This window comes from Balaenoptera ricei, chromosome 14 (assembly GCF_028023285.1).
Source record: "Balaenoptera ricei isolate mBalRic1 chromosome 14, mBalRic1.hap2, whole genome shotgun sequence".
Classification (NCBI taxonomy): Eukaryota; Metazoa; Chordata; class Mammalia; order Artiodactyla; family Balaenopteridae; genus Balaenoptera; species Balaenoptera ricei.
The window spans coordinates 50357999-50382869 of record NC_082652.1 but is presented as its reverse complement, the minus strand read 5'-3'; the positions used below and the strand labels follow the sequence as shown (position 1 = coordinate 50382869).

Below are 24871 nucleotides of genomic sequence, written 5' to 3'. Positions count from 1 at the left end.
GGAACTTTGACATGTGATGCAGAGTTTTCTTTTGATTTTATGACATAATTTTCTCTTTCTTGCTATATTGAGAAAAGTAGAAACAACTTTTGATATATATTTCTTGATATATTGATAAAAGTAGAAACTTATCTGAGCCAGTTGTGGATTTGAATCATTGCTTGCTCTTTATATTAATTGATTAGGAATTATCCAGAGAAATTGGATATTGGTCTGGTTCAGCACTGTTGTAACAGGAATACCTCGAGCTCTGATTCATGCTAGACCAGAATGATAGCTGGAAAGTGAAAATGGAAGCAGTGGAAGGCCAGATCGTTTTTAGGTCTTGCAGACAGCACAGTAGCAACTACTCAGCTCTGCTGTTGTGGCATCAGCTGTTAGGGTAACAATCAACGTGACATCCTCTCATTCAGGGTACTTACAGACGAAGTGGACTCTGCTGCCAGTCTCGCCGCATATCTGGCGATCAGCCGGTGCTCTTCATCAAGCCGGGTGGAGCTCTCAAGCATACTATTGAGAACAGAGCAAGAAAGAGTCAGTCAGGCAACCGAGAAAGATGGAAATATTCATACTACCACCTGGAGTGGGTTGGCTATTTCAATTTTTCAGCACAAAAAATTTGAGAGCTATACAAAATCCTGTTAGGTTAATGACATCAGACTTGGATTCATGATACGATCTAATACGTGGCCAGGAAGGTCCTTAATAAATCCTGTCTTACAAAGAAAGCTCCAAAGAGGAGTGACTTTTCTGATCAACATTTCTGATGAAAGGATACTTTCTCTTTAATTTAGTTGTATTGCCTTTAACAATTTAATTTCCTTATGACAAAGTAATACATGTCTGAAACCAACATGTTAGACAATATGAAAGCAAGAAGGAAGAAGAAACCAATTGTGGTCAGCCTCCAGTCATCCCCCGCTCCTGGTATTCACACTCAAGTGTGTAATCCTCTTCATTTATTGTAGTATGGCTGGAATTACAGACTTAATTCTAATGAATAGAATGTGGCAGAAGTAATGGAAGGTAACTTCCAAGATTAGGTTATAAAAAGACCCTGGCTTCTGTCTTGGGCATGTTTTCTCTCTCTCGAGCCCTTGTGGATTGCTTGCCCTGTGGGAAGCTGGATGCCATGTCACAGGTGGCTCTGTGGAAAGGCCCACGTGAGGAGGAACTGAAGCTGGCCAGTAACCATGTGACTGGATCCCCTTCGGTAGAGCCTTTAGATGAGATCACAGCCCACCCACAGCTTGATTACAACCTCAAGAAAGTCCTGAGCCAAACATGGATTCCTCACCCACTGTGTTTGTTGTTTTAAGCTGCTGAGCTTTTGGGTAATTTGTTATGCAGCAATACATAATGAATATAATTCTCATCTACAATACTACTACCCAGGTAACTTGACATTTTATATTTACTTCCAGAGAAGTAGAATTATGGTAGTGGATTCTAATGACATGAATGGGAATCATTTAGTGTCTCCTATAAACTGATAAAAATTCTTCCTATTAGAATAAGAATAATCTGATCCCTTAAAAACACTCATGCAAATAGAAGCATTTTCAGCTCTCCTAGAGAGTTGATATTTCAGAAAGCCCTTCACATAAGACTAAGTTTTGGGTGCCACCAAAAAGAAAATTCTGTGAAACATACCAGTAACACTAATCCTGTTAATAGACTAGTTGGTCATAGTTTAGTTTATCAGTTATTATGGTGAGTATCAGGCCAGGATCAAGATTAGAAACCAGTTCCTCTCAATCCCCAAATATGCTTATATTCTCCTCCACTGGCTTATATTTAAGCCTGTTCCTTAAAGAAAAAAATTAATACTCATGGTTATACATTAAAAATGACACAATTCTATGCCAGTGTTAAGGTTGTAAAAATTATCCACCGAAAAGACCTGGAGCCATATAAAGTAATGTACATTTATATTATTTATTTGTACACTTACATAAACAGTAAACACGCAACATAGTCTTTCAACCTTTGTTCTAAAGTGAGAAGATGAATGAAAATCATTATGCGCTTTCAGCATATTAGCTATGTCACTTCCAAGTAGCTCTTCTCTGCTTGGTGGAATCTGTTACTGTAACATTTTTTTCTGGTCATTTGGAAGATATTCCTGTTTCCCTTATCTATGTGCTAGTCTATATTCCTCACATATGTAAACTATACCTGTTCTTATCCTGAATTCTTCCACTAGATTTAGCCCTTTTCTCTAAGTTACTGTATCCTACCTAGAATATTCCTGAATTTCTCCATTTACCAAGTCACTTCTTCATCCTCAGAAAAAGAGTCTTCACTTTCCTGCTGCCCAAATGAGACAATGCATGTAAAAAACATCAAGCTGGTGTGATACCTAGAACACATTAAATGCTCAAAAATATTAGGTAATACAATTTTATTATTATTTTGCCTCTTAAGTAACCTGTTTGGATTCATTAATGATTCTTGGCTCCTTCAAAATGTCATCTACCATCCAAGAGCTATCTAGAGCAGGGTTTCTCAAACTTTAGTGTGTATACATATCACGTAGGGATCTTGTGAAAATGCAGTCTCTGATTCTGGAGTGGGGAATGGTGGGGTAGGATGGGACCCCAGAATCTGCATTTCCAATAAGCTCTCAAGATACGTAGGTATTGCTGGTCCAAGGACAACACTCTGAGTAGCAAGGATCTAGAAGATCTTGAAAATAAAATGGAAAAGTTAAACACATGAAATGAACCCCAAATGTAAGCCATAAAAGACATCATTTTTCATATCCATATAGCATTGTGATATTTTCACACAAATTCCCTTAAGACAGATATTCTAGGATTCAGGGCTCACCTATGTGTGGTATTAATCCCAGTGGATTGAGATTTCAACCAGCATAAAAATTTAAAGTTGGAATAAGAAACTACTTTTACTAGCAAAAGGCCGAATTAGTTCTGGACAACGGATGCTTTAAAACAGATGTTTAAAGCAGATGTGTTGGGACTTCCCTGGTGGCGCAATGGTTAAGAATCCGCTTGCCGATGCAGGGGACACGGGTTCGAGCCTTGGTCCGGGAAGATCCCACATGCCGCAGAACAACTAAGCCTGTGCACCACAACTACTAAGCCTGTGCTCTAGAGCCCGTGAGTCACAACTACTGAGCCTGCGCGCCTAGAGCCCGTGCTCCGCAACGAGAAGCCACTGCAATGAGAAGTCCGCGCACCGCAACGAAGAGTAGCCCCCGCTCACCACAACTAGAGAGAGCCCGAGCGCAGCAATGAAGACCCAACACAGCCAAAAATAAATAAATAAATAAATAAAAAGAAAAGCAGATGTGTTATAAAACACGTCTGACCTCTGCAGTGGTTAAAAATAATAACTGAGGGGCTTCCCTGGTGGCGCAGTGGTTGAGAATCTGCCTGCTAATGCAGAGGACACGGGTTCGAGCCCTGGTCTGGGAAGATCCCACATCCCGCGGAGCAACTAGGCCCGTGAGCCACAACTACTGAGCCTGGGCGTCTGGAGCCTGTGCTCCGCAACAAGAGAGGCCGCTATAGTGAGAGGCCCACGCACAGCGATGAAGAGTGGCCCCTGCTTGCCACAACTAGAGAAAGCCCTCACACAGAAACGAAGACCCAACACAGCCAAAAAAAAAAAAAAAAAAAAAATAATAATAATAACTGAATTTCTTGTTACAGCTTCAATGAGAAAGTGAAAGTTTACGCTGCCCTTACTTTAAACATAAAACCACCCCAAAAGAAATAATTCAATTTGATTTTAACACATTGGTCATTTTCTGGCTGGTGTATTAGAGACCATAGGCCTAACTCAACACAGTTTGTGTAGACAACAAGGCCCAAAACTCCTAGCCCAGGACGATGATCTGTTTGAATGCCTGAAAGTGACTTTGTCAAAAACATTTGTGAGTGTTTTGATAAATAAATAATAACAAAAAACCTTGATAAAAAACCTCATGATAAAAGTGCCTTTTATCATGAATGACCAGCAAGTATAAATAATAAGAAGGTTATATTAAAAAAAAGCCTCCTGGAAATGAAAGAAGGGAAGTTATGGGGTTTCATCTAGTAAGCTATAACTCATACTTCCCCTGCCTCTCCTTCCTCCAGCACCGAGTGAATGAGGGGTGGAGTGATGTATTGCCCCTTTGTGCACACAAACGATTTATAAGTCCACATGTGCCATTTCAGTACGTTCGCATTATACAAGGGTGAATGAGGCGTTCCCCTAATAAATTCCATTATTTTAAGACTTCAATTACAAATAGTCGAAAATGAATGGCCAATAATTCCCTAAATCATTAAAGAAATACCAATTCCAACATTGTCTCCATCCCTGCCTATTCATTTCCAGACTTTATAATCAGTAATCTTGTTACAAGACCATGATGAATTAAAAAGGGGCTGCTGTGTAGACTGCATTTCAGAATGGGGAAATCTATTACACTGAAAGCTCTCCACTTTCTGCCTTAATACACGGCCAGCGTCTGTTGCTAGTGATTTCAAAATGGCATCTAGGAAACTCAAGTGGCCCCAGCTGAGCTAGGGCTTCCTAAATTGTGATTTAGCAGGGATTTCTGGGAACTCAAGGTTTGTTCACATTTCTCTGGTTTCTCTGCAGGCCTGTTTCCCCGGCAGTCCAGGGGTTAGGACTCCGTGCTCTTACTGCCGAGGGCCCGGGTTCAATCCCTGGTTGGGGAACTAAAATCCTACAAGCTGTGTGGCCAAAAAAAAAAAAGAAAAAAAGAAAAAAAAATCAGAATAAATGTAAAAAAATATATATTTGTCTACACTTGAGTCATGAAGAGATTCACCTATGTTTAAAAAAAAACGAAAAAAAAAAAAAACCCCACAAATAATAATGTGATCTAAAGGGCACCAGAAATACTTCTTCATTTTTCCTTAATATTTTTTCCATTTGTCTGAACGGTGCCAGGAACTTTAGAGGTTACTTTTTAAGGTCATTAAGTGTCACTACTCTTTTATTAAAATGCAAATAGCTATTAGGAGGATTACTGCCTGAGAAGGCATTATTAGTTATTACTTAAGCGGAAGATGACTTTCTCAGGGTATTTCCTGTCTTTCACAGTTGGTTGAGAGCAAAATGCCATAGGAATCTTCATGGATAATAATAATAATAAAGCAATTTACCATAACAATGGCTTCTCTATAGAGGTGCCTTCAAACTCCTTTATCAAGACCCTGACTTTGATAACCCACTATGTTATAATCGTCCACCAAGGCCATGCCTTCTACCTCTACAAATTCACAAATTCCTCCATTTCCTTCCATTCCAGCTGTCACCAATGTGGCCCAGGCCACCGTCATCTCATCCTGAATGAGTGTAAAGTCCTCTCAATAGTTCACTCTGATTCGAGAGTTATTCTTTCCTCCAATTCATTTCCTGTCCTCAAGTCATCGATCTTTTAAAAGTGAAGTTGGCTGTAACATTCTTATGCATAAAATTCTTAATAGGTTCTCATTTTTCAAATTCCTAAATAAGACTTATAAGGTCCTGCATAGTCTAGCTTCATCCTTTACCCCCGTGTCCTTAACACACTTAAGTTCTTCACATGAACCATATTCTCTCTGTCCTGAATGGTCTGTCTCCTCCACCCACTTCTGCTTGGCTAATTCCTCTTCATTCTGGTATTGGCTTTGGCTTCCATTTCCTGCCCTCATGTCCGACCTCCAAATTCAGGTCCATTGCTCCTTATGTATTCTATAGCCCTCTGCACTTTGCTGCCCTTGTTATAGCTGTTATCTCTTTGCTTTTTTTGAAATTGGGGTATAGTTGCTTTACAATGTTGTGTTACGTTTCTGCTATACAACAAAATGAATCAGCTATATGTATACATATATAGCCTCCCTCTTGGACCTCTCCCCCTGCCAGTTCCCACCCATCTAGGTCACCACAGAGCACTGAGCTGAGCTCCCTGGGCTATACAGCAGGTTCCCACTAGCTTTCTATTTTACACATGGCAGTGTATATATGTCAATCCTAATCTCCCAGTTCATCCCACCTCCCCTTCCCCCCATGTCCACAAGTCCATTCTCTATGTCTGCGTCTCTATTGCTAAAAAAAAAAAAAAAAGCAAGACTACTTTATAAATGATGTTGCATTCTTCTCCTTGCATTTTAATTGCCCTTTTCACTTGTCTTTATCCTTCACTAAACTGTAACTTCTTTGAGGACAGAATGGTTCAGTCTCTTCACCCTTGGAACTTGAGTGTTTGGCACAGTGCTTAGAACATAGCAGGAACTACCCAAGAATTAGTTGGACAAAAGAACAAATAAAGGTTGGCTCACTTAAGCTTGCAATGTCATGGTCTTTGGCCCAACTCTTCTATATCCTGTTTGGCTCTGCCTGCATCCTCAGCACTTTGGGAAAATCATAAGAATACAATGAAATACTGTATTTTAACACTAGCCGTACCATCCAAAATCCAACAAATTATTTACATTTGGCAGAGTTAAAATCAAGATACATTCTATGGCTGCATACAGATTCCTTCTCTGCTTTGTATAGTTGTTAAAGTTCATAGAAATGTCATTATACTCATTCATATTTATCAACAGTAGATCATTTCCACCCCCTGTAATGGCAAATCCTCTTTTGGCTCACCTTTTGTTGTTGTTTTAAAGATTAGGAAAGCAGATGGTGTCTGAGAGAGGTAAGCTCCCACTGGTAGCGGTGTTATGCAAGAGTGGGTGGGAGGTTGGCTGGATCATTTCTGGATGCAAACCCTAGCCCTCTCACTAGCTGTGTGACTCTGGGAAAATCACTTAACCTCTCTGTGCCTCAATGTCCTCACCTATAAAACAGGTATACAGTGGTAACTTACTACATGGCTTATTGGGAGGATTGCCATGTGAAGTGTTTACAGCAGTGCCAGGGTACATGGTAAGACTCGATGGGAGTATTCTTTTTCACTCTTACATATAAAAAGCAGGTAATATTGTTTGGTATGACCATTTTTGCTCCATCACTTCCTTATCTATAAATTACCTTTTTGCTCAAGAAAATATGATTGGTTACCAGCCAGTATTCTAGGTTATATCAAAAAGAAGAAAAACAGTTTAGTTGAATCAATAAGGATTTTACAGAAGCAATAGGTGGTCTTTGTATCTCTGATTTCCTGAACAAAGGAAGGAGTTAGCTTAACAGTGATAGTCTTATCTTATTTCTCCTTGCTCCTCATGCAAAGTTGCATACTGCCATGAATTTTTAATCAAAATGTCCCTTTTGTACAATTTATCAAGCAACATATGAGACCATGTCCCATTCTGAATTCTTTATGTTAGCACATTTGGAGAAAGCATACTCTGAAGTTCATCAACTCAATATTGATGCACATACATGAGCTATCAGTTTATTTCTACCATATTACAACGGACAGGTTTTCCAAAATGGGATTTAAAATCTAACTTATTATGTGCCTTTCACTCGATTCAAAATTAAGTGAGGAACTAACAATGAATTATTCCCATGTTCCCAGTACCACGTTAGTTAATTTACATTAATAACCTCATCAGATTGTAGTGTCACTCTCATTTTCCATGGGAACTTAAAATATATTAGAATCTATAACAGAGAAACGAACTCATCTTAAAATCAATTTATCATCTGATTGATCATGCTGAGAAAACCTCTGTGAGTACAGTGCAGCTCATGCAAATACGTGCATTGGTGGTGTGACATTCTTCAGAAGGTTTACATTTTTAGGATTCTAAGGAAATGTTTTTCTCAGAAGTCTAGTTCTATAACTGAAGGTCCTAAACATTTTACAGACGAAAAGGAGTAGTGTTAACAAGGAAATGAAAACTCATAAAAGAAGATACTTTTCAATATGTGTGGATAATAATTTCTTTTTCCTTTCTGCAGCTTGCAATAAACTTGTACTTTTCAAAATCACAACATTTACTGAAAAGAGTCAGTCAAATCTTAGCCTACACATTAAAAATATTAAAGGCATACAATTCAGTGGATTCAGTGTAGAAGCATGCTATGGACTGAATTGTCTCTCCTCACATTCACGTGTTGAAGCCCTAATCCCCAGTGCCTTAGAATGTGGCTGTGTTTGGAGATGGGAATTTAAAGAGGTGATTAAGATTAAATGAGGTCATAAGGGTGGGGGCCTAATCCAATATGACTGGTGTCCTTATGAGAAGAGGAAGAGACACCAAGGATGTATGTGCACAGAGAAAAGGCCATGTGAGGACGTAGCAAGAAGGCAGCCATCTGCAGGCCAAGGAGAGAGGCCTCAGCAGAAACAGCCCCGCAGGCTCCATGGTCTTAGACTTCTAGCCTCCAGAACTGTGAGAAAATAAACTTCTGTTGTTCAAGCCATGCAGTCTGTTGTACTTTGTTACAGTAGCCATAGTGAACTGATACGAAGTGGAAAAGGTCAGAGAACATTAAAAAATTAAAAAAAATTTTTTTGCTCAACATCACTTTTAGTTTTTTTTTTTTTTGCCTCTTATTAGTTGCTTTTGTCACATCAGTGAATTGCTGCTTCTCGTCTTTATCCACATTTATCACTTCTACCTACGTCAAGTTTAATACTTTACTTTTTCACCTATTTTATACTCTTACACTAAATGTTCAATTTCAGGGCTAATTTTTTTATTTTTTTATTTTTTTATTTTTTTTATGGATTTCAAAATTAAGCTTGATAACATGCCATGGGGGCTAATTTATAATAGTGATCTTTTAATAGCAAAAAGTATTTTTCTAGTAAAAAAGATTTTCTGAGGACTCCTAACAATTTTGTTTAGGGTGAGAGGGAATTTTATATCTGTAGCACTATCAATATTCTCCAACATCAATGGGCATTTATTGGGTACTTACTGTGTGCCAGGCACTGTGCTAGGTGCCAGAGAGATGGTGGTAAACAAGTCCGAGAAGGTCTGCACCATAAGAGGAAGGTAGGAGTGAACCAACCAACCAAGGAACCAGTGATAACAGTTATGACAAGAATGAAATAAATAGTATCCCATGATCAGACTAATATGGGAGACCTACCTGAGTAGGTAGGTGCCTTTAATCAGAGTCTGGAAGCCAGAGAAGGAGCCAGTTCATGTGTGTGTGGAAGGAAAGGGAAGGAGGAAAATGGGGAAGAATGTTCTAGGCATAGGGGAAGAACTAGTATCATGGTCTTTGAGGCAGTTTTAGGAATTTTTTTTAGGAACTGATGAAAAGCTGATGTGACTAAATATTGTGGTTGAGTGGGAGAACCCCATGAGAGCTGGGGCTGGGAGAGGGGTAGGCGAGGGCTAGATCACACACAGGCTTGCAGCCCCAGTGATGGGTCTGGGCTGTGAACTAAGTACCATAGGACTCTATTAAAGGAAGCAAGTGAGCAAGTAACAACTTAGACTTCATATGTGAAACCCGGAAATAGGCGTCAAAATGTCCCGTTTCTTGTACTTGAGAAAAACATAAGCAGGACAGATATCAACCTAATTATATGAAATCAGGGGTCTAACAAAGTGACAGCAATCGATCATGACATCAAAGTATAGACTGTACCCTTTCACTGTACTGCTTCCCTCCCTTACACAAGGGGCCTTTTCAGAGTTGAGAGAAACGTGCCAGAAGCTTCTGACTGGTAAGTATCAAGGCTTAAAATTATGGTTAGAGTTGGAAGTTCTGGGCTGGTTTGCAACCTCCTTTGGTCTGCCTGCCACCATCTGTCCTATAAACCACTAGCAAGCGTGGGCACCTGATAAGCTTTAGGAGAGGCCAGAAAAAGCCCTCACTGTATAACTCTGAGACCCCTCCTCCCCCAATGAAGAAGGTGCTTGAAAACCATTAAGGCTTTTAAAACTTCACTTAGGAATTAGGAAGACAGTAGGACTTCTCCCTTGATCTACAGTTTATTTATTTGGCTTATCTGACATCAGAATCAGCAAGGGCACATAAGAATATCTTTAATTTAGCAGCAGACTATTTACAGATGAGTCAGTTTCCCATTGTGCTAAGCAGTTGATATAGGGGAGAAGGCTCCCACACCGAGTGAATTAGGAGAATATATGAATATTCACAAAAGCACACCTTTCAAGCAAGAACAACTATTAGATTCCTCTTTATAGACCATCTCATGAAGGGTGCACAGACAGGAAGGCCGAGGTATGAGGTGGAAAACAGATGAGACTCAATATCAGAAGACCTTGCTGGCAGGTGACCTTGGATAAGTCACTTAATGTCTTGTAACCGTCACTTTCTTATCAGTGAAATGGCAATAATAATATCCAAACCTACAGGGCTTTGAAAAGCAGATTGAATAATGTGTGGGAAAGGGCTTTGTCATTTTTGAAGCACTTCATAAATGTAAAATTTATTATTCATATTCTGGCTGCTGTGATGAGGTCCAAGAGGCTGAAGAGAAAATTTTCGTCTTTTTGAAGCTTACAACTAAAATGAGAAATCACAAGGCGGAGAACTAAATACATAATTGGTAATTTATGAACAACCACTATTTCTATTACTAGTATGTGCTCAAAATATTTGTTAAAATGAAATACAAATAATATAATGGGATATGCAATTTCAGTAAATAGAGGTGTGGTGGATGCAGTTGTGGAATATCCAGAAGAGCTTTCTGGAGAGCATGCATTTATGTAGGTTTTAAAAGATGCAATGTATCACAGTGGTTATGAGCTTGGGATCAGGTAGATAAAAGTTGAAAGCCCGGCCCCACTGTGCAGTAGCTATGTGCCTGTGGGAGAGTCATGTAAACGCTCTAAACTGATACCTTTACTGATCGATAAAATGGGGATGAGAGTATTTACCGGCTTATCTAAGGACCAGGGGAAATTATGTAAATAAAGTTTTAAACACAGTGCTTATCATGAGGCAAATGCTTTAAAAAATGGTGGCTCTTGTGATTACTACCATTATAGATCTCACCACAGTTGAATGACGGTTAAGCATCAGAGCTATAATGATGATAAAGGAGGGAAGACATCACTGCATCACTTACAGAATCCTGGCAGGTGTGGGGAATGGTTAGGATCTAATTAAACAGAAAGGAAAGGGAAGGAACAAAATGAGAAAAGAGAAGTTGGAATTTTTTAAGGATGGAAAAAAGTGATGGGAATTATGGAGGGCAGTAGCTTTTAAAACCGAGACAGCTTCATTGATCAGTCTTAAATTCTGCTTTGTTTTCAAAATACAAGTCACATCTATCTTTCATCAAGTCGATGTAAGGTGTCTCTACTGAGACAGTTTTATGGTCTTAAGTGACCATCAAGTCAATATGATTAACCACTTGAGGTGGGAAAAAGGCTGGGAGTGACAAACTCTGCACTTTCCTCTTTGGAGATTTCTCTGTTACAACTTTAATTAAGAAAAGGTCAAAGAAGAGTGGTGGAAATAACCAGAGTGTGCTAGATTTTGGACACACACTCCAAAGGACGGGAGAGGACAGGGTGTGAGATCACATCATTGCATTCAGACATGGTTGAATCTTTATCGACTATACACTGCTTTGAAGATTACCAACACAAATTTTGGGGGGGGGGGGTTAATTTAGTATTTGGTTCTATTGTTTCAGCTACCATATAACATTGGGGAACCAAATTCACTGGGAATAAGATGAAAACCATCACTCCACCTGTAGTTTTGAGAGGCTGAGATGTAAGAAAGAAGAGGAACTGTTCGATCTACAAGCTGGGAAAATTTGAACAAAGAGATGGGCTTAGCTGAAGAGTGCATTTTTATCTCCTGAAAGAGTAGCATATAGTATAAAATTAAACCAGTACACTGGTTATATACATATATTAAAAAAAATACAAATTAAGATAAATATATAACTATTAAAACAAATAAATGTTCATCAGTGTGTCACCTAAAGTCATCTCATGTACTAATCTTGCAAAAAATAGTTCTAAGGCATCAAGGGAGGAAAGTTCTGGAAACAAAGAAGTGGTTAACAATACCAAGTGGTGAGGGCGATGAATGCCAAATGTTTGAGGGATGCTTTCTGTGACACAGTAGAAGAAAGGGGACCAATTTTAAAGGCAATTTAACCCATTGGCTCACTTAATAGTTATAAAGGCAAAAAATCCATAGGCTCTTAGTTCAGAGAAAATGTATTAGGGTTATTAAGTAAAATCGAATATTTCTAAGGGACTGGTTTGCTTAACATGTTTGTAAAACAGTTGTCTAAACTAGGATGAAACGTGATAATTATACAGTTTGTGCATTTATTTTCATTCAAATTGAAAATGTATATTTATTATTAACTAACTTGAACCAGTGGGAGGAATCTCCTGTGTCACAACTAAAATTGAAAGGGAAAAACTCTAGGAATGCCTTTATTCTATTACATAAGGCTATCTGAATTCACACATTTAACACATTGGAAAGTAAGCTTTGAATACTGTGGGACTTGAAAGTAGGCTGTATCAGGATGGCTACCCTGAAATATTTGTAAGAGAAGAGTTGAAAGACAATTTCTCCCGCTCTTATCATTGTTGACGAAATGATTTCCATGGCATAATCCCATCCTATCACTTTTCCTCTTCTTCACTTCTATCTTAAGGGAATGGAGGATTGTTCTCCAAATCAGTAGAAACACACAAGTCCTTGGAATAAGACAAATTCCTGCATCACCGTCATGTAGTAATTTGACATGGCACATGTAACACAGAACTGACCGGTGGGACCCAGAGTCTTGCATCTCCCTAGATGCTAATATTTAGCACAGCACCCGCTTACACGAGTTGTCCCTTTAGCTAAGATATAGACAAAAATGTGAATTCTATGGTACATTAATGGGCAGTGTCCAAAGTAATATCACAAGACATTTTAAATAGATCAGTTATAAAAATGCTTTAGGGACACCTCTGGCATCCAGTGACTTTGCCCCTTGCTGAGACTGCTTGTCAAGAGATCAGACTGTTCCCCTCTCGCAGGACAGTCAAGCAGCCAAACCTGCACTAACCATGATGGGTTGTTCCGGAGCATGTTGACATACAACCCGATGAGAACATGTTCATCAGCTAGCCTGTCTGCCACATTCAGACTGTACTGTATCCTGAAACAGGGCAGGAGGAAAGAAAAGGTGTTGTTAGGACAGGTGGACAGAAATAAGCAGGGCAGGTAGGAGTGAGTTTGCGGTAGAAAAGGCATCTAGAAAACCAAGCAAGTAAAGGAAAACTAAGCGATGTTCTATGAAAAAACACAAGCAAAATCCAAGCAATGAAATTCACAATGCCATTTCACTCTCTTTAAAAATAGATTTCCACTTAGGTCAAGTAACTTTTAAGAAAACAGAATTGCATTCTTCAAACCACTAAGGGCAAGAAATTCATTTGTACAGTAAATACACTGAAATAGGTTGCAAGCAAAGATTATCCTTGGGAAAATCAAATCTGAAGCTTAGTCATTTTAAAAAAAGAAAAGGGAATCAGGGAAAGCGAATAACAACACAGATGTGTCTACTCAAAATAACTACTTGATGCTGTTAATGGGGTTATAACAGAGCTGCTTTGATTAAATCAAAGATGGTCTTTCAAACACAAAGTATCTTTGACACAAGAAATCAGCATTTTTAGTTTAGTTAATGCAGGGTTCCAGCACACTCTGGCTTTAACTTACCCTTTGCCCTTCAGCAAAGCTGGAGCAGCCCTAGCCAGCAGTTTGCTCTGCTCGACTTCACTGTCCTTGGGAGGAGAGCTGGTTAATAAGATGGGAAAGCCAAGAAGAGCGTAAACTCGGCAATGCATTCAAGAATAGAAACTGGCAACAGAAACTCCCAAGACTACTTCCAAGCTCCATTTGGACAGCTCTTTCATTACTTCGAAATGTTCAAGATGTTTTCAGATTTCCACATAGTTGAACTAGGAGTAGCAACCTGGCCTGAGAACCACAATTACAATTACATAAGCCACTATGATCCCAGATTTGACCTCTGCTGTTTGCTAAACAAATAGATTGCATATGCCCAGACACAATGACAATTCATTCAGCATTCATGACAGACTATCCTGTACACAGTCCAATAGTTCACTAAGTCCTGCCAGCCTGCAGATCCCACACAAGAAGCTTATTTCTCCAGCCTGCCCTCTATTCTCCGACTTTCTGTGTTGAACAGAGAATTGAAAATTACCTAGAGATTGGTGTCATATTGAAAGTGTTTTGCTACTTTAGGCACAAGTCACCTGACCTTGGCTGTGAAGCTGCGAAAAAAACTTTCAGAGAAACAGAGAAATAAACCTTTGAGCCTTATAAACATAAATTCATACTCCTTGTGTCTATAACTGGTGAAGAAGAGTCCAATCAATAGGGTAAATTCTTATCATTTTAGATTTATTAGGAAGAATACTCACTTTAATTGGGAATTTTAATGAAAATTTAAAAAGTTTAACGTAGTTTTATTAAAGGAAAATAGAAATATAAATAATAATGAAGTGTGGCCAAGCCAAAGGCACCCAAATTTATATAATATAAATGAATTTATAACTATAATGAATAGGCATGTTCATTGGGAAATATGATATTGATTCTTAGTATTATAACTGTACTTGTAATGTGCTTAAAGAGAGTTTGTTCTTTTGTAGGTTAAAAATTTGCCCTGCAGCACTGGTGTACTTAAAACTATCCCTTTCTCCCTTCATGGAGAATACAAAAATTAAGTGTCTGACTTTGTTTGAATACCTAGTTTTTAATTACTTGCATTGAAATTATTAGATTTTTACCACCAACTTCCATAACTTTTCAAGAAGTTATAAATCTATATAAGAATGGTTAATAAAGCAGTTAAAAATCTTAAAAACTTTAAAAGTTTTAAGGGTTTACTACAAAGTACCACTTTTTCAGACCACAAGGCACAAAATACAGCAACTTATAAATGAATATCACATTAGAATTATGCACAGTATAATTGGAATTCTTGTTTTATAATTCTTGTTTATAATTATGCATAGTATAATTGGAATTCTTGTTTTAGTATATACTTTATAATAGTATATACTACAAGATTCCTTAAATAGTGAGGCTTCTGGTAAATTTAAAATCAAATTTGATCTATAAAGAAAACATCTAGTATAGAGTAGGCATTAATGTTTGTTGAATATTATGACTTTACTCAGCTTTTCAGGAATGCACCTATTACTCAAAAAGTACAACTGCATACAAACAAAACTTACTTTAAAAATGAAATTAATGTTCTAGGAGAATTTGCTTTCCTGATGAAGTTAATTTTTTTTTAAAGCATATTGATCTGCACCTTCAAAGACTATGAAACCTGCCCATCAGGAGCAAATAAGCATCTTAAGCCATTGGAGTTGATGTTTTCCCACCATCCCTCCAAGACAGCATTCCAAACCTTGTCTCCTGAAGTACAGCTCATTATCCAGTAACTACGGTCTCACTGCTGCCCAATCACCTCCCCCAACTTTTTTTTTTGATAATACAAGATAGACCTATCCACTATATAATTGATTTCAGATCCCTGTAAAACCACTCAAAACACTGTGTGAAATATTAAGAATTCTTCCCTCCAAATGAAACCATTTCTCTGCCTTGTTACATACGCTACTTTTCCCCTTGAATCCCAGAAATTGTGTCATTTCCTTAAATCAAAGGCCTAATAATTATACAGTTACAACCTCTGATGATGAATGTGCAAGAAGAAAAAAAAAGAAACATGGGAGGATCAACCACGAGGATATGCTTGTTATAAGTTACTCTGGTGATGTCTTATGGGAGAAAGGTGATGTGTCAGTAAAGCTGCAGAAGTGTGTCCCACCACTTGCTAACGAGCACTGGAGGAACACTGCTGACATCAGCATGGTGCAGGATTGGTAGCAGGAAGTGAGCAGTTGCCCAGATTTTCCTTTGGTGGCTCATTCTTTCTTTCTCTCCAGTTCTCTGGGCCCCTCTCTCCTTCCTCTACGCCACTTGCCTGTCTCCCCTGCTCTTTCCAAGTCCCTTCTTTCTGCAAAGGGATGAGCAGATGTCTCCAGATACACGTCTTGTCCTTTCGTTGTCATTTTCTTTTCCTTGGTCCTTGCCAGTGCTGGTTCGAAGGCATCATTTAAATCCTTTCATGTTCCTTTCCTTTCCGATATGCATCCTTGGGAAAACCAGTTCTTGGAATATATGGGGATGATATTCTCTGCATTTATGAGTTTGTGGAAATAAACCATTTACCTCATTTTGCTAAAGCTGTTAGCATCTAGCGCCAAGAGCATTTCTGACTTTTGGTACTCAGTGTCCACATAGTTTCTGTACTACCTAGAACTAGCCTTGAATTCTCCTCCTAATCATTTATTTCTGGGAAGCAGAAAACATGACCACGTAGAGAGGAAGCCAAGTGCATGATGAAAACAAGAAAAAAAAAAAAAAAGCACTCTTTCTAAATGAAATGGATCAAGAACTTAGAGAGCAGACCAGGAGGCAGGTTTCACTCAAAACTTGGGTCTATAAAGACTGTTCACATGAAGTATCTTCACCAGAATTTCTTCTGCAGCTCCCAAGGAGCTTGAAGAAGGGAAGCAAAGTGAAAAAAATTTTCTCCTGAGTTGTTGCAAAGGTAGTGACATCAGGTAATTTATGATAATCTCTTCAAAGCAAGGTACACTCACGATATTTTATAGAATAATTTGGATGTTTAAACTTTCATTTTGTAGCTCTGGCAGTTTTCTTGGAGAAGTTTGGTGATATTTCCAATTCATTGTGGGCTTTGGGATCAGGCAACACTGGAACCTAGGATCTTATCAAGAAGTGATTGCTTCCAGCATGTCAGTGCATCCAAACGTGCCAATGGCTTTCCTGCAACCCTAGCTCTGGAAACTTCTCCATCTTCTGCATGCCCCGTCTTCAAATTTAAATGCATTCCTCCTTTTAACCTTGGAAACTGGTAACTAACTACCTGGGGCTCCTCTTGACTGTGGGTGATAAATCTTTTTCTAATCTGAGTCCCAAGGAGAAGCAACGCTACCATCCCTAAAATTGTGTGTATACACCTCTCTTTTTCTTATTGTCATTATTTCCTTTTCACCAGGCCCTGCCAATGTATAAACACCTCCTTCAGCACACATATTTTCATTATTGGGTGTGGTGACAATCATACCCTGGAGGGTATGACAAGGTGAAATTTGAATTTCATGTGTTCTGCTGAAAGAAAAGAGGCTGGAAATATTCCTTTAGATTATTCTTTTCTAAAAAAAAGATTCTCTTATTTTCTCACCAATTCCTTTTTATACTCTGGAAAAGAGCATATGTAAAGATAAATGGCCTTCTTCCAAAAATTTTCATACACACACACACACACACACACACACACACACACACTGGCATAATGTGTTCTGGAAGATTAGAACAATTTCAAAATATTTCATATTTATTTATTTAAATTCACCCTTTAGCTTTGGAGGATGACAATGGATGCCAGGATTTTGCTTAAGTGCAAACATTTTGGGGGTACTCTAAGGTAACAAAATCACACACAAATGCTCCCTGGATTTTTGCTTAAACCTGCCATATAGTTTTAAAAACCACTTCTGCTTATGCTGTGTTATTATATTAGCTCTGGCCAAATATTTTTTTCTTTTATTGAACATGAAAATAAAAGGATTTAAATAAAAGTCCTGCATAGAGCAACAATGTAATATAAACAAATTATGTAATGTGGCATAATTATCATCACAATGGTTAAATGGAAAATGATATTTGAGAGACCTTGCCATCTCCTAGGACTGCTCTACATCAGAAAGCCTTAACTGCAGTATCCCACTCTCTGGCCTCAATTCCTTATGCTTTCAGCAATCCCTTACCTTTCCCCTCAGTCTCAATATACATACTCCTGAACCAAGATGGCGGAGTAGAAGGACGTGCTGTCACTCCCTCTTGCGAGAGCACCAGAATCACAACTGACTGCTGGACCATCATTGACAGGAAGACCCTGGACTTCACCAAGGAGGATACCCCACGTCCAAGGACAGAGGAGAAGCCACAGTGAGACGCAACAGGGAGGGAACCCAGCCCCACCCATCAACAGTCAAGTGGATTAAGGCTTTACTGAGCTCTGACCACCACAGCAACAGTCAGCTCTACCCACCACCAGAGCCTCCCATCAAGCCTCTTAGATAGCCTCAACCACCAGAGGGCAGACAACAGAAGCAAGAAAAACTATAATCCTGCAGCCTGTGGACCAAAAACCACAGTTACAGAAAGATAGAGAAGATGAAAAGGCAGAGGGCTATGTACCAGATGAAGGAACAAGAAAAAACCCCAGAAAAACAACTAAATGAAGTGGAGATAGGCAACCTTCCAGAAAAAGAATTCAGAATAATGATAGTGAAGATGATCCAGGACCTTGGAATAAGAATGGAGGCAAAGATTGAGAAGATGCAAGAAATGATTAACAAAGACCTAGAAGAATTAAAGAACAAACAAACAGAGATGACCAATACAATAACTGAAATGAAAACTACACTAGAAGGAATCAATAGCAGAATAACTGAGGCAGAAGAACGGATAAGTGACCTGGAAGACAGAATGATGGAATTCACTGCTGCGGAACAGACTAAAGAAAAAAGAATGAAAAGAAATGAAGACAGCCTAAGAGACCTCTGGGACAACATTAAACGCAACAACATTCGCATTATAGGGGTCCCAGAAGGAGAAGAGAGAGAGAAAGGACCAGAGAAAATATTTGAAGAGATTATAGTCGAAAACTTCCCTAACATGGGAAAGGAAATAGCCACCCAAGTCCAGGAAGCGCAGAGAGTCCCATACAGGATAAACCCAAGGAGAAACACGCCGAGACACATAGTAATCAAAGTGGCAAAAATTAAAGACAAAGAAAAATTATTGAAAGCAGCAAGGGAAAAACGACAAATAACATACAAGGGAACTCCCATAAGGTTAACAGCTGATTTCTCAGCAGAAACTCTGCAAGCCAGAAGGGAGTGGCATGATATACTTAAAGTGATGAAAGGGAAGAACCTACAACCAAGATTACTCTACCCGGCAAGGATCTCATTTAGATTTGATGGAGAAATCAAAAGCTTTACAGACAAGCAAAAGCTAAGAGAATTCAGCACCACCAAACCAGCTCTACAACAAATGCTAAAGGAACTTCTCTAAGTGGGAAACACAAGAGAAGAAAAGGACCTACAAAAACAAACCCAAAACAATCAATATACATACTCCTGACTCATAGCGACTTGTTCTTTTTCTCCCAGTCTTTTGGTAAAAGGCTTGTAGCACCTTTGAGGCTATAAAACATCCTCAGAGAAATTTCTCAGGTTGCTTCTATTTCCTTTGGGCTCCATTTGATGAACAATGTGTGTTCAATAACACATATTTATAGTAATTTTATGTAATATTAAAGATACAAACTGTAACTAGAGATATATAAATGTAATCCATTTTAGATACTTCATCTCTTAGCTTGAAGTCCTATATACTCAATGTGCTACACAATGTGCCAAACTCTAAAAAACCATGTTAGGTTACCGTTACATGACAAAACTACATTTCTTCAAAAACTGATTCTCATTATGGAAGATCTCTAATACCATATATTTTATATTTATATTGATTTGTACCTTGAAATGATTTCTGTTGTCATGAAAAGCACAATTGAGGAATAATATAGACTTTTTGCTTTTTTAAAAAATGCAGAGCCTCTCAGCAGGGGAGTAAGGGTGACCCACTCCACTCAATCTTGATTCCTCCTTTCCCCTCCCAAGGAGGAGTGCTCAGCTTCCTCTCCAGGACTGTTATACCCTGAGGGTTGTGAGGAAAATCTGAAAAATGCAGGCTCTTTTCCTGTTCACCCTTATCCATGTGTTGACCTAAGGAATTCAGGATATCTCCCAAACATGTCACTGTCTGACCATTCCCATGAGGCTGTTTAAATATGGTGTTACTTTAGGACCCAAATTTCCCTAGATGTGGATGTCTTAATGAGGGGCTGCTGGAAGGAAGCAAGGGGATCATGTACCCGTTCTGCAGATAGAAAACCTCATGATCTTCTCCAAACTTCTCAGAGCCCATGAACTCACATAAGTTGTCAGGAATCTACCAAGAAGAGGTCTCTGGCCCCCACGTGTCCCCTCTCCTCCAGCTAAATGAATATTCTCTTTTTGTTCTTATGGTGGAGGCAACGTCTCCATGGGACTGCTATACTTTGAATGAGTTTCTAGAAGCAAGAGAGAGTTGAGCCTTCTCAATGTTTCACAAGATCTGGAGCAGAGTCAAGAATGGATTGTGAACTGATACATGAAGGTTCATAGCAGCATTAGTCACAATAGGCCCAAAGTGGAAACAACCCGAATGCCCATCAATGGATGAATGGATAAATAAAATAAAAGCAGAAAAAGGAGTGAAGTACTGACACATGCTACAACATGGAGGAACCTTGAGGACATTATGCTAAGTGAAAGAAATCAACACAAAAGACCACACATTATATGATTCCGCTTATATGAAATGTCCAGAGTAGGTCAATTTGTAGGGACAGAAGTAGATTAATGGTTGCTTAGGGCTGGGGGTGGGGAGTGGGAGCAGTGGTGAGTGACTGCTAATGGGTAGGGGGTTTCTTTTTGGGGTGATGAGAATATTCTAATATTGATTGTGATGATGGTTATACAACTCTGTGAATATATTAAAAACCATTGAATTGTACACTTTAAATATGTGAATTGTATCTCAATAAAGAGATTCCTCAAAAAAAAAAAAAAAAAAAGAAAATGATATTTGAACCATGGCAAATTAAGAAGAGATATTTACTTTTTTATTGATTCTTAAATGATTGATAAACTTGTTGGTGTTTGGGCTTGTGAAGAATGACTTGTAAACTTGGCTCCCTCCTTAGCTGACTGTCAATTGGGAATAACATTTTGCTTCTCACTGTAATTAACACAATCTATACCAAGGTCATCAAACTAATTTAAATAAATTAGTTTTAAATAAAAAAGAGTCCACAAGTCAGTTTTACCAAGTGATAATTTCTTGAAAAAATCTTTTGCCCCTTTCGTTTTCTAGCTTTCAACATCTTTGATCTGAAACATAAAATATCTGCCACACGCAAATCAGCAAACAAGCATTAAAAAATAGCTTAGTGTCTCAGTGGGAAAATGAGTTGTCATCAATTCAGGCTGGCATGAAAGTCAAACCATCTTAAGCAGGTACTGTGGAAGAAATAATAATTCTTAGGTCATATTTGATTCACTACATTTACTGTGTTGTCCCCCAGATAGTATCAAGCTGTATCAATTGTGTTTTTGCCAAGAGACGCTCTAGAAAAGTTTGCTGGGTACAGAGCACACACAGACAGCAACTAAAGCAACTCTAGTAAGAGAATAAAGGTTATCAAAGTGAAGAAGAGGTGACGGCAGATTTAATTATACACTAACATTTTAGTATAGGAAATAGAGTTGAGTGCGAACACCAGTTTAATTCAGGATTGAAAAAAATCTAGCATATTAGTGGAGCTCTGGGGCTACATGGAATAAATAATTACTTGCAGAGAGTGTTTATTTCAAATTTCATACAACATGCCCAGAAAGTGTGAAAAGAATGAAGAAATCTTCAGTTGAGGTTTATTTATAAATGCATCTATTTTATGATGCTGATTTATAAATTTACCTTCCTTCTTGACTGAAAAGGGATGGGCTTTAATCTTAGAAAATATTGAGCATGGAGAAAACTGGTTTTCAGAAGCAAAGTCTGAATTCAGTACCTCAATTTTATTTCTATTCACTTTTGATTACCAAAACAGAAATGTTTAAAATTTAGTTTGAACATTATATGTCAGATTAAAAATCTGGGTTATTAGGTAAAGACTCTTGGGAAAGCAAAGTATTTGAAAAAACTGAAAAAGACACATGAATTAGCCTTTCTGTAGTTGAAAACCCAAACAAATCAACCAACTGACCAACCAGTCAACCAACAAAAATAACTCACAAAGGCTGTTCCATTGGGAAGAATCAGGATTTGGAAAGTGCGTGGGGAAGGCAGTGTATCTTCCCCACATGCACTCCTGGACCTAATACAGTATTAGTAATTAACCAAATGCTATTCAGACAAACCAGAAAATAGCATATTAGATTGTGTTCAACACACTCTTGAATCATAAGCAATGTTCTAATATTTGGGAGAGTGATCAGTTCTGGCTAGATATAATAGCCAAAGTGATTCTTTTTGTGAGTGGTTAAGACTATAGAGGTTGCATTTATAAAAATATCTGTAAAATCTTTAAGAGAAGTTTCTAAAACTGGAGGTAAAATTATCTAGCCATTCAAATTTTTAGAATGTCCTTATTGTAGCTAATGAAGAAATGGCCATAATAGCCATAACTAATGAAACATTTTCCAAATGGAAAGGACTGGTTAGCTCTCTCACATAAACGAGGTGAGGATTTTGGCAAGATAATTAAGATTTTACAAAGGGGGACTGATGCCAACAGCAGAAACTCAAAGGCATAATGCTGTGGGCAGTGAGGGGGAGAAGGGCTTTGTGGTCAGCTCTTGCAATAATATTTGCCGTAATGGCAGGCTATCTTTCATAAGCTTAATGTTGGCTGCCCAATCATACATCATATATTGGCGTTCTTTTCCTAGTGACGATGATAAATTTCCATTGATCTAGTTGTTCTTTTCCTATAAATTCATGCATTTATAAGAAAACAATCTAGGTTTAGGGATATAGTTATGATCAAGAAAATGAATGAAGTGAATTAGTCCATGAATTGTGTCATTTGACCCATACTGTGCCTAACTGCTAATCAGCATTGAGTATACACACACACACACACACACACACACACACACACACGAAGACTTCAAAGGGTTAAGAGAGAGTGCCTTTGAGAATTCCCTCTTTTAAGTTAAGGGAAAATTGACTCAAGGATATAGCTAGAAACGGATATCAGAACAGGGGATGGGGCAGATGGTGGTAGTATACCCTCATAAATCTGTGTGAGTTAGGTTACCAGGATGTCAAAAGACTTCAAAGATAGGCCCTAGTGCCTTTTGAAGATCAAAGTGTATGCCTGTAAAGGACTCCAGGTGAGGAATGCCAGGAGTTTGTAGCGAGGATCCTGGAGTAGTGATTTCAATTCATCCTCATTCTACTTTATCTTTGTAAGATCTGTCACAATACCAAAGACCAAAAACTCAGGCTGAATAAAGTATCTGCATGGCAAACTTCCTTACTTTTTTAATGCAGCCTCAACACTGACCAGCACCACTCTTGGCTTGTTTAGGTTTTAGTTTTTATCCGATTTTAACAGGGGCAGTTGGGGTGGGGTAGGAGTGAGGGCAGAGCTCTAGGTCCTATTTCTTTGGTTAAGTTCCAACTGTAGGAAGATTAGGGCCTTTAACTTATGCCTACATTTGGCACGATGGTTTCCATCAACCTTAGCGTATGGACATGGCTAAGAAATAAACAGGGGATCACCACCAGCATTATCAACCGGTAGAAATTAAACACTAAGAGGATGAAATCGGTTTTGAAATTGCTACTTTAATAGGAATCAGACTGCCTTACCTGGGGGAAAATGGCCCAAGCCCAGGAGGACAGAAAGATGTAAGTCCTCAAGTCTTTTACTGTAATATGGTCCAACCATGTGATGTTGTCCTGATCTCACCCAGTTAGTGCTAAAATCATTCCAAGAGGCTCTTTAATACAAGAGTCTAAGGAATCACCATCTGGGGTCTTGCAAACTGTACCAAAGCAGAGAATCATCCAGAGAAGGAGATCCAACATGGTACTCTTCACATTTACTCATCTCATACATACTGGCATGAAGACATAAAATCAATAAAAGAAGTGGAAAAGTGGAAAAGAGAAAAAGAGCTGAGCAGTGCAGCTCAAGTTGGAAATTCTCAATGGAATCTCATGAAACCCCAGAAGACCTGTATCTCCACCAAAGCGTACTACAAGAGGATTTTAGTGATGAAGTAGGACTAGCGGTCTAGCTATGGAACTGCTACTACGATTAGTGCTTCAGGGCTGGGATACTGACCGTGCGCTGTGGTCAAGCTGACTTACATACAGCTTTATGAGCGAATGCTCCTCAGCCACAGGGCTGGACGCACTCATCCCCTCAAGTAACCTGAGGGATGCAAACAATGAGACCCCGTTAAAACCTCCCATGGACAGAGCAAGGCCCACTCAGAGAGGAAAGACGTTCAGTGTACACAGCTTTATTGAACGGCACCCTTAAAACAGAAACCAGAGGCCAACCTCCGTGATGACAGGAAGAACTGCAAACTTTAAACAACGTGCTTGAGGTTCAGAGGGAACATTCTAGAAGGACTAAAAATGGGAAGAAAGGGAAATGATCATATTTCGGGGTACCATGCCCCCTGGAGGAACCAGAACAGCTCAAAATATTATGGGAATATTTTAGAGTAGAAGAAGCCATGTTATCCATCTAGACGCATCCATCATAAAGCACCGTCCAAGCTGAAATGATATAAAATGACCTTCAGTAAGGATGGGGTCTATCTCTGCTTGACATTTGCAGAATGCAGAGCTTCCTAATAAAAGCATATCTTTGTTAACATCACGCCAGATCGTCCCAAGATAGAGGCACAGGCCCATGTTTCTAATAGACTTTACAGTTTATGATTTTGTTTTGGAAAATGTGGTTTAATCTGCTGGTGGTTCTGAAAAGGAGTGCTAAGAGGAATATACTGGGCTTCAACCATAGGCTTTCACTGTGGATGTTATGCAGTTCAATTGCCTTCCCATTTCTATTTGCGACAGACTTGCTTAATTTATAGTGGGAGACACCGCATTCTGTTTATTCCGCTGATTACAATTATGGGGAACACCTTCATCTCAGGTTCCTGCTGATGGACAAATCCAGGAACTCGGAGAAAAAATCAGCAGTGTTCTGAGTCTC

At 38.8% G+C, this 24871-nt stretch overlaps 1 protein-coding gene across 26 annotated transcripts in view; it reads right to left on the bottom strand.

The window, feature by feature from the left end:
* Positions 1-24871, bottom strand: part of DTNA (dystrobrevin alpha) — a 397669-nt gene that overhangs the window by 37697 nt on the left and 335101 nt on the right. For 13 of the 26 annotated variants that reach the window (XM_059895344.1, XM_059895341.1, XM_059895343.1 and 10 more), the window contains 4 exons: positions 23987-24076; positions 13603-13680; positions 12947-13039; positions 423-510 (listed from right to left, as the gene is read on the bottom strand). In XM_059895344.1, the coding sequence (XP_059751327.1) occupies positions 423-510; positions 12947-13039; positions 13603-13680; positions 23987-24076 (349 nt within the window). Of the gene's footprint in view, positions 1-422; positions 511-12946; positions 13040-13602; positions 13681-23986; positions 24077-24147; positions 24430-24871 lie in introns of those variants that run through there. The other 13 variants (XM_059895357.1, XM_059895360.1, XM_059895363.1 and 10 more) reach the window with 4 other exon arrangements.